This window comes from Dendrobium catenatum, unplaced genomic scaffold (genome assembly GCF_001605985.2).
Source record: "Dendrobium catenatum unplaced genomic scaffold, ASM160598v2 fragScaff_scaffold_716, whole genome shotgun sequence".
Lineage (NCBI taxonomy): Eukaryota > Viridiplantae > Streptophyta > Magnoliopsida > Asparagales > Orchidaceae > Dendrobium > Dendrobium catenatum.
In genome coordinates this window covers 10350154-10361285 of record NW_021319178.1, presented here as the reverse complement: position 1 = coordinate 10361285, position 11132 = coordinate 10350154, and the positions used below count along the sequence as shown (strand labels likewise).

Genomic DNA, 11132 nt, shown 5'->3' with positions numbered 1-11132 from the left:
AATTAAATTGATTAAATTTATATTAAGTTCTAATATAATAATAAAAAAACAAAAATAGATAGCTTTTCCTTAGTAGCTCATTGGTTTGGGACTTGTTTGCGGGTCGGCTGGGGTTTGAATCCCGCCGAAGTTGGGCTATTGCGCGGGTTGTCGGGCCCACTTGGAAGGCTCGTGTGGGTCAGGTGGACTGGCGGGCTTAGCGGGGCAGGGTGGCTGTAGGTTTGATTGGGCACGCGAATGGGGCTGGGCTGGCTGGTGCAGCCACATCCAATGTGTTTTATAATTTTTTTCTTTTTTATTTCCGGTGCAAAATAGTTCCCCAAAAATTGTACTGGCGGAATAATTCTACTGTAAGTCCGCCGGAAATATTTCTGGCGGCTTATTTAACGCTGGTAAAACTTTTCTTATGCGCGCGAACTTGCAAAAAAAAAAATAAAATAGACAGAAATCCCCATAAAATACTAATTTCTGATAGATTTTGGGCATTTTTCGACAAATTTTATCTGCCGGTAACACGCGATTTTCCTGTAGTGAACTAGTCTTTTAAAAAATCAATTAGGTCAATTCATCTAGAAATTCTTTATTGAAACATTTTAAAGGACTTTACAATAATATATTTGAATAATTTAATTAAAGTTTATATAATTGGTCATATAAGCGCAAAATAGTCATTTTATGATAATAAGGTCAAAGAGCCCAACTATGGTTCACCAAAAGTAAATTTTCCTTTAAATGATAATAAGGTCAAAGAGGTCTAGCCTATTCCAAAAGATAAATGTAGTCATTTCATTTATATTTCAATAATCTAAACTTTATGAAGTAGGTTTCTCCTAGAACTAGGATCATTTGGTTAACTTCACTAGTTGTGCCATGTCATGTGGGTATTATGACTAATTTGACCACTAGTCAAAATACTTTCAATGGTTATGCTTAATGATTGCTATTATTAACTTATTGAACCAATAAAATGAAAACTAAAGGCTTATACCTTTAATTGTATCTATTGGCAACAAAAAGGTTAAGCATTGGAAGAAGTCTACTCTAGGGCTAGCCAAGGTAAATTCTATTTAAAAGAATCTGATTTTAATTGAATATTAAATTATTTAAAGATCACTTCTATGTTCACTCCTATGCAATTGGATTATGATGTCATTCTAAGGCCATTTGCTATCTAAACTAGTCTAAGGCTGAGATTGGAATTCCTAATAAAGCTAAGATAGGAAGGAATCTTATAGAAAGATCAAAGAGGATTGGTGGTTAATTTTATTGAGTAGAAGTACTTGGAAAATTTGTAGAATTAGAGATCCATGTAATTGATTAGTTCAAATTCCTTCAATGAATATTGAGAAAGATAATCTCAATCTCACTTGAAATAGGCCATTTGAACTATCATTAATAGTTTGAGTTCTCTACTTTGTAATCTATTATGATTTGATAATAGTTTAGTAATATAATAGAATTCATGGTGATGATCATATTGTGTTATAGACCAACTTAGAGATTGACTAATTTAGAACTCCATCTATTTGTAGGAATAACAAAAAATTCATCATGAAAATTTAAATGCAAATAGTAAAGTGCAAGGTGCCAAGTCTAATGTCTTAGGAATAGGTTTCATGGTTAAGAAGTTTAAGATGATATATAAAAGACATGTCAAGAATAAATACAATTAATTAAAAAATACAAAAAAAAATTGTTTATAAAGAAATTAATATCAATTACATTATTTATAAAGAAATTAATATCAATTGCATTATGTAAATTTTAGAATGTCATAATTATTTTTATAAAATTATTTATATGATAGAAATCAATAAAATTATTTGATGATATTATTAGACATGATAAATTAGATATTTATTAAAAACAATATAAAGCATTTTAATGGATCACAAGTTCTTGTAAATTGCACTGTGCTATTAGGATTGAAATAATGAAAATATAGTAAATTAGTTAGAATGATTGATAATCGTATGGTATAACCTATTTCAATGAATAGTTGTTAAACTAGCTGTTGAATTTTTAAAATAAATTAATATATTGATTTATTTAAGTCATATAGTATGATATGAATTATACAATATAATAAAATCAAAAGCTAAGAAGAGAAACATACAATAAGATCTGCTCAAGCTTGCACATTTTGAATGATTTATTGTAAATAATGACTAGTAATGCTTAATTTAGGTGATATTAATGTCTACAAGATAGTTAGGGGTGTTGATAATAGCCCTAATTGCTATATGTACCTAGGATATTTACAAGTATAAGAAACTAATACAAAAGTCAAGAAATGATGAGTTTATATGTGAGATATTTTGAAGAAAATTGGAAAAAGTTTCAAAATGTTCTTCATCATCTATTTTTTTTTATTATTGTTTTTATTTTTTTATTTTATTTTATTTTTATGTTCTTCATCATCTCTAAATCTCCTTCAACTATTTACAAAGTTTTTCTTACTCAAATCTCTAGGAGTTTTGTTGTATTTGATTGATCGTATTATATTCATCTTGAAATCTGGATTTGTAAGGGATTGTGCAAGTTATATTTATAAGTGATAATTAACCATTGAGTCACATATAAGTGATAATCATTGAGTTTATATGTGGTAGGTTCCTAACCTTAAAGAAGTAATATTGTGACCTATTAGAAAGGATTATTATTGGTAGGTTTCTCATATTAAAGAAGGAATGTAGTGACCAAATGGAGAATACTAAGAGTAGCTTTCTTGTTGCTTTGAAAAAGAAGCGTTGGCGTGTATCTCCATTATTTATCAATTAGAAAGTTGATATAAAAATATTTCTATGCCTACTTATTGAGTGAAGGAGAGTAATTTTGACAGTATGCCTTAGTGAGTATCCTAATTCCAAGTTAGCCTAAGCTTGGACATAAGCATGAGGTCCTAACCACAGTAAAATTTATCATATATATTTGCTCTATAATTTAGCTTACTTGCACATTTACTTTACTTTTCATTTTCTTTCATGTTCAAGTAGTGATCTACTAGATAAATGATTCATATGTCAAGTCATTAAATAAATTTAATTAATATACTTAGCTAGTACATTATCCTTTCTTGTTCATAATCCTCTTATATCACCATCATATTTTATATTTGATGCTTTTGTATAGATGTGTGCAATAAATATATTTATATACTATTGTATTATAATAAACTTATATAGTTGATCTTATTATTAGTTCATTCATCATTGTTATTTATGTTTTGCTATTTATGGTGATTTTAATTTATTAAATATAAAGTTTTATAGTTATAGCTAATCAATATATTAATACTTTTGCATAAAGGTGGTCAAAGGGACTGTAGTCGGCAAGCAAAGGTGTTCAAACAACCATAGTCAACTAGCAACAAAAGTTAGAGGGACCGTAGTCTACAAGTAATGAAGGTAGGAGGGACCATAATTAGTGGGAAATGGTGGTGGAGGGACCGTAGTTGGAGGACTCTTTTGGACGAAGGGATCGCAGTCAGCAAGAGGCAGAGGTTGAAGGGACCATAGTCAGCGGGCAATAATGGTTGGAGGGATTGTAGGCGGCAGGTGATGGAGGTCGGAGGGACCGTAGCCTACAGGTGATAGTTGTCGAAGGGACCATAGTTGGAAGGTGATGGAGGTTAGAGAGATCATTGCCCAGTGATCGAAGGTGGTTGAAGGGACCATAGTCAAAGGGTAAATGATGTCAGAGGGACAATAATCAGTGGGTGAAGAAGGTCAAAGGGACCATAGTTGGTGGGTCATGGTGGTCGAAGGGACCATAGTCAGTGAGTGATAGTATCTAAAGGGATCATTGTTAGTAGGAGACGACGATCAAAGTGACCATAGTCAATGGGCCATATTGGTAAAAGGGACCATAGTTAGTGAAATACAAAGGTTGGAGGGACCTTAGTCGATGGGGGATGGAGGTTAGAGGGGTTGTAGTTGGAGAGAGACGGTGGTCAGAGGGACCATAGTCAGTGGGTGGTGAAAGTTGGAGGGTTGTAGTCAGTAGGCAATAGAGGTTAGAGACCTTAGTAAACTAGAAAAGTAGGTTAGAGGGATAGTATTTAATAAGTGATGGATGTTAGAGGGACCTTAGTCAATGGTCGATGAAAGTTAGAGAGATAGTATTCAGTGGATGAAAGTAGTTAGAGTGAGTGAATTGATAAGAAAAGGAGGTCAAAGAGACTATAGTCTACTAGTAATAGTGGTTGCTAGGATCATATTTTGTTGGTAATGGTTGTTGGAGGAATTGTAATTGATTTGTGATAGTGGTTAGAGGTACCATAGTCAACAGGTGATGGAGGTCAATAAAGGCCCAATGATGGCTATTGGATGGAGGTTCAAAGGCAATGCTTAGGTAGAGGTCCAGTAAAGGAGGCCTAGTGGTAAGGGTTCATTGATAATGGTGTCGGGGTGGAGCTCCATAATGCTTCAAGCCTCAGAGCTCTCTTGAGTCTCTAGCCCATGGGCCTAAGCCTCTGAAAGTCTAAGCCCCCTCATCTTGTGGGAAGAGGGGATCTATTCATTAATTTTAAGAGAAGCATTATTCATAAATATGGAAAAGATCATGGATAAATTTAGATTGCTCTACGGGCGGTCCATACATATTTTCTCAATCATGGAGTATTTATTCAACATTTATGTGCCTTAATGATATCAGAATTTGTCAATTTTAGGCTCATTGGATTTATCTTGTAGAGCCCATCAACTAAACTATAAACGTGTCATATTTAGATATCATTTGTTCATCCAATTATTTTTTTGGTGCTTTTAAATATACTTTAAGCCCTCGATCGGATATTATTTGGGCTCGAATGGGACCGATTTTGATGTTGTTGGGTTCATCTCATTGAAACGTTAAAATTGACTATAAGTTTTGCTAAAATTGGAGTTCATATGGCCTCGCATTTAATTTTATAGAGTTCCAACTAGAATATGCCACAAGATTCATGGTCGATGATAGTGATTTTTGTTGATGTATTAGTTGCCTCCCTATTTTTAGATGTCAAAGCTTAAGGAGTCTGAATATATATATATATATATATATATGAATCCTTCATATGTTGGAATGTAAAACTATAATTTATACATAATTATGAGGTAAAATGCTCCATGAAAGTCAATGTGGACCCCTCTTGGGTCCTTGAACCAAGTAAAATGTCCTTAATCATAATTTTAGCATTAATTAAATCATGACATTGATTGGAGCAAGAAATAATGGAGAATTTATATCTAAAATTTTTAAAATGACTAAAATTGGTTGTAAAGGCTTCGTTGGGCTCTAGAAGTAACAAAATTGAGTCCATAAAGTTAAAACATAGTCTTGGGGACTCCAAAAATGATCGAACGAACTCTCTAAATCTAAAATTATGCCCGAATGCAACTTAGCTATTGAACAGGCCAGCCACTAGTGATTCTCTGACAGGCTACGCATGTACAGGTTAGCGCGCACCATTTGCATGCTAAAGTGTCGTGTGATAGCGTCTTTGTATTCAATTTTTTTTCCGAAGAAAGTTGAATTCCATCAATAGCATTTTTTGTTGCAGTAAAAAGTTGTTGGGAAGAGATTTCTAATTAAATTTATTAATAAGGCATTCAGAAAGGACAAAAATAAAGCTTTGGGAATAGATTTGTTGCAGTAACTAGGAAATTTTAGCAAGGATAAAACTTAATCCACTCCTAAACAAATTTCACATAACACTTATCTACAATAACAAACTATCTAAATTAAAACTAAAGAACTATTCCAACTAGAATAATCCTAATATGAATTAAAATTAAAAAATAAACTTATCCAATCAACTATAAAATTCAAATTCACCCTTATCCTACAATAATATGCATTTTGATCAAACAATCAAACTTTCGGGATATCGATACCCCTTTATAGATAATCCAATCACATATTTTCAAAATCAAATGCGTCCTTTATAAAATTGTCTATGTAGTATGACACATTTATCATGAAAGTATGAACTATGAAGATTACTTGGGATGTCAAGTGGAACATCAATGAAGTCATTGATAATTGCAAACTTTCAGTAACATTGACAACCAATCTTCATCTCTAATCCCTTTCTAAATCTAACCCAAAAGGTAAGGAAAGAAATCAAGCATGTAGTCTAACACCTCAAGCCTAATTTTTGCACCAAACTGGAAAAAATAAAGTATTTGTGGTTGTCAATGTTCATCACATTTTGTTTAACATATTGGATGACAACCCATAATTATATCCTTCAATTGACTATAGAAGAAAAAATCATAAAAGTTGCATTGAATCAGTATGTTACATTCTAATAGAACCAACATTTACACTAAATCATCAAAGATTTATTACTTATTGTCTTCAGTTTATAGAACCTAAAGCATTCAGTTTATACAATAGATTTGCATACAATAAGAAAAAAGAAAAAATAAGGACATCAGCAAAGCTGTAGAAGCTGAATTCATAATTCGGTCTCATAATCCAGAAGAAGGCTGTCACACCAACTCAAGCACTCATAGTTGCTCCACAAAGGGGAGTCAAAAGGCAGCAGGGAAATTGGTGCATCCTCTCTATTGAAATCAGCATCAGGATGAGGGGGAGTAGATTTGGAAAGTGGAGACGGTTGTTCCTGATCAGAAAGTGATAGGGAAATTGAAAGGGGTTGTTCATGAGGAGGAAGAAATAGGGGAACTAGCAGAGGTTGCTCATGAGGAGTAAGAGAATGGAAAAATAGTGAAGCTTGCTCGTGTGGATGAAAATCCTGCTGCAAAGGATTATTGAAATCATGCCGAGGAAAAAGTTCCGGTTGTACATGAAGAGGAAGAAATTGGGCAAAAGGAGAAAGTTTTTTATGAGGGAAAAGTTCCGGTTGCAGTGGAATCTCGAAATCAGCAGTAATATGAGGAGGAAGACATCCGGGAAATGAAAAAGATTGTTGGCGACGGTGAAGATCCTGGATCTGTTGCAAAGCCTTGGAAGCCTCGTACTGCGCCTGAAGTCGCTCTGCTTCCTCTTGACGTTGACGTTGGAGGAACTCTAGCCTCTCGCGCACCTCTTGTAATTTGATTTCCATGGCTGCTTTCTCTTCATGGAACGAAGACAAAGAAAGCGAAGAAGGCGTCATTCTCAGCGAGATTTGCTGTTCTGTGATGCCATTTCCTTCATGATCGCAACTGCAGCTCTTCTTCATCCTAAAGCTGAGGGAACGTTCCCTGATCCGGTTGAATTCCGTTGTGTCCTCCGGCCAGAGCTCCAAGCTGTTCAGTTCTGGGGAAAACGAAGCCATAAGAACATCAACGCCGCAGAGGACCGAGAGCTCGTTAGCCTTCTTCTTTAACCCTTTCATCCTCGTCGTGTAAGTTCTGAGCCGAGTGCAAAAGTTCTCTTGATAAATGAGCTTAAGCTTTGCTCGTCCCATGGCGATTTCCTTTTCCTTACTGCAGCGGCGGAGCAGAGCAAGAAGAAAATGAAACAGACCGTTGGGAGAAGTTCGCTTGAGCTTCGTTGTGGCTTCGCTGCTGTGTGCGGTATGTATCGCGATAACGGAAACTTTTTAAAATTTAGTATAACACGTGCGTTATTTCCTTTTCCTTACTTTGGCGGCCGGGCAGAGCAACTTAGTAGTGCAGGTTACTATAATTAAATAAATAATAATAATGCACATATACTATATGCATATCTTTAGAATTTTATAATTTCATCTTAATATAATAATAATTCAAAATTAATAAATAATATACATAATTATATTTATAATATATAAACAAATAATTTTATCTCTATTAATTTTCACAATATTAAATAATATTTAGAATAAACATTAATATCAATAAGCTTTAAATAGCAAATATAAATCATTAATATTCAAATAGACACATTAAAAGATCTTGATCTCTCTGATATAAACATGACCCTCTCATTACAAAGGGCTATTATTTTCACAAAGAATAGTTATCTAGGCAATGGTTATAAATCACTTAGAAATGCCTTGACTTGATGCACGGGCAATAACTTTTTATTAAGATAGTTATAAAATTGTCATTTAGAAAATTAATTTTTCTGAAACCTATTGTAAAAATCAACTTTCTAGCACAATTTTTTTAAAAAATATTAAAAAATAGTAACCAAATAGAAACTGTAGATGCAATTTATAAAACAAAATCAACTTTCTAGCACAATTTTTTTTTTAAATATTAAAAAATAGTAACCAAATAGAAACTGTAGATGCAATTTATAAAACAAAATAATATAAAAAAAATCCCAAATGATTTCTCAATATCTATTGAGAGTCAACCATTCTTTATAGGTCATTATATTTTAACACCTTTAATTAAAGTGAATTCCTAACCTATGTTAGTATGTTTGAAGTTGCAAAATTACAACACCACTTAAAGGATTATGATATTCTTGTTGAATTAGAAAGAATAACTCTTTTATTTCAGCCATATATTAATAGTATGATCACCTTACGTTCTAATGTCAAAAGACTAACTGGTGCAATTGACCTGACAATCATGATCAAAATTAATTATTATTTTTTCTTCTCACATTTTTAACAGCCTGGGCAATAATAATATAGTTCCTAAAGAGAGAACAAATTAAGATATAAATCAAATAATTTAAGCCATACATTAAAAAAATAAAATAAAATTAAATCTTTAAAATTCAATAATTATTCCCTAAATATTGACACATTCAAAATGCATAACCGGTCAAGTGAAAAAATTTTGCCGAAAGCATACATGTCATAGAAAATCAGATTGAACATCTCTAATTTAAGACAAATATTTCCCTTATTTCATCCGGAATGAATTTTAGTTTTTTATGGATTCTAATCCAAGCAGCTAAATTAGAACTCTCCCTAATTAAAAAAAAAAAATACAAAAACCTAAAATTGACTAATTTCATGAATGGCAATGGCATTTCAAAGCCTTTACTCATCCACAATAATATGAAAATAAACAAAATATTTTAAACAAACGCAATATCAGAATGAGCAGGGAGAACGAGTTACTCCATTGGTCTCTTAATTCACCACTATTTATGCAATCTCACACTACGCATTAAAAAATTGCAAGATCGTTAGCAATAGAAAGCAAGCAACTTTCACACAGAACAGACAGAAATGTTATTACCAGTAGAAAAGGCTCCTCCGTCTTATTCTACTTACCATAAATAGCATATATATATATATATATATATAGCTAATATTTTAATTCCGTCTTATTCTACTAACCATAAATAGCATATAGCTAAGTAGCGAATCAGCATTAAGTAAAAAATTCATAGTAAAAAACCTGATTGCTTCTAGAAATAAATTATGCAGGTCAATCAGTAAGATGCATGCATGGGTGCTGTTGGGCCATAAGGCAGGGTTGCACGTAAGCAAAGGAAAAAAAACTTTTACTCGAAAACAATACTGTTCCTTATATCTAAACCGAATATTTCATTGAAAGAGCATCAAGTGCGAAGGAAAACCATAGCTACGTTAACATCAAGCATGCAGCTCAAGCGAACCAGTAAAAGTCGAAAACTACGATGTATAAGGCAATGAAATGGCCTAAAAAAAAATCTTATTGTAGGTAAAATTTGATCATCACTGGCAGGAATTGGAGCAAGGGTTCAAGCTAGTCTGAAGAATAGCGTAGGCAGAATCCATGGGCACAATGGCGAAGCCCTTGTGTTCGAGCAGCTCATTGGCCACCTGTGGGTTTGACTTCAGCAGATGTCCAACCATTTCTTCAAGAGGCTGAAGGCATGCCTGAGGATGGAGTAAGTAGTGACCAAAACCCTAAACCACAAAAAAAAAAAAAGGCTTCATCATTCTTAAAATTCTCACAACTGTAGATAGATCTAACAGAGTAACACTGACCAAAAAATATATTATCTAAAACGATTACAATTAATTACAAGTGTAATGTACGTAATCCTTCAATGACACCACGTCTGCAATATGATGATGATTTTGGAAATCAGTAAAGAAATAATAATAAGCAATTAATGCTTGCAGTTTCACTTTGGGCTTATTCAATTGCTATAATTTAGAAAATATGTTTCCGAAAAAATGTAAAAAATGGCTAACTCTATCATTTCGTAGAATGTAAATATAAATTAGCATTGGCCTTACATTCTAAAAATAGAATTATTCTATTTTCATGCACAAAATGATTAAAAACTAAATGATCATGTTTTTAAACATGCTTTGTATCTGCAAGAAATGCCCCATAGGGATAACATCATAATAATTAGGTTATGGCATAATCTCATGATTAAGAATAAATAGAATATAGTTGGATAAGACAGCATCCTATAAACACAATTACCTTAGGTAGAACAAAAGCATACATAAAAATCAGTGCTGAATAGTTGTTCAGCTATAGTGAAGGAAAGAAACAAAGCACTAACTTGACAGCTTACAGTAATAGAATGTTTCATAAATGATACGGTAATAAAATAATTAACAGAATAAAGTCATAAAAGTATATTATACAATAAATACAAAGAATTAAGAATGGGAATGGGGACATAAAGCACCTCAATATCAACAAAAGAATGAGCCGAGGCTTCACCATTCAATCTGGTTTGACTCAATACCTGTCATTTAGCCTGAATTAGAATTAAAGCATAGCCTAATAACGGCAAAAAGAAAACATTTTAGTCGTTACAAATTATATGTTGCTTGATAGGGTTATTTTCTTCCAACATCCTTTTCCATCTGATTGATGGAATATGTGCATAAAGAGGATTAAAAAAAAGAGAGAGAAAAGATAGATGAAAAGAATACGCGTCAGAAATGAGGTAACGAGTAGATCAAGCGCACAAAGTGTATGATCATTAAGCTAACTAACGTGGTAATTCTATCAACAGTGAGTGTGAAGATTGCATCTTATGTTCTAATTTTGATAATGTTGACCTCTACCAATAAATCCAAAAGGAAACAAAAAAAAAAGGGCTTAAAGGATACATGTCATGACCCAGCCCGGTTAGCTCGCAAGTGCGAGGCGGGAACGAAGGTCGGATAGTAGGAATTAATAAAAACTTCACATTTATGAATAAAAGGACATCTTCAAAGCATAATGAAAAAGCCACTAAAGAATATTCAAGTAAAATTTTTCATTTCTTACTTTCAACACCTCAACATAAGAATTTAA

The 11132-nt window shown here is 32.9% G+C and overlaps 1 protein-coding gene and 1 long non-coding RNA gene across 2 annotated transcripts; both read right to left on the bottom strand.

Annotated features, from left to right (window-relative positions):
• Window positions 1-6442: 6442 nt before the first annotated feature.
• LOC114579921 (agamous-like MADS-box protein AGL80) lies at window positions 6443-7434 on the bottom strand. The gene has a single exon (XM_028695957.1). The coding sequence runs from the start codon at window positions 7397-7399 to the stop codon at window positions 6443-6445; it is 957 nt and encodes a 318-aa protein (XP_028551790.1). The 5' UTR covers window positions 7400-7434.
• A 1948-nt stretch (window positions 7435-9382) lies between these two features.
• Window positions 9383-10740, bottom strand: LOC110106468. The gene is made up of 2 exons (XR_002304245.2): window positions 10516-10740; window positions 9383-9772 (listed from the first exon to the last, which is right to left on the bottom strand). It is a non-coding gene; the product is annotated as an uncharacterized LOC110106468 (long non-coding RNA).
• Window positions 10741-11132: the final 392 nt, after the last annotated feature.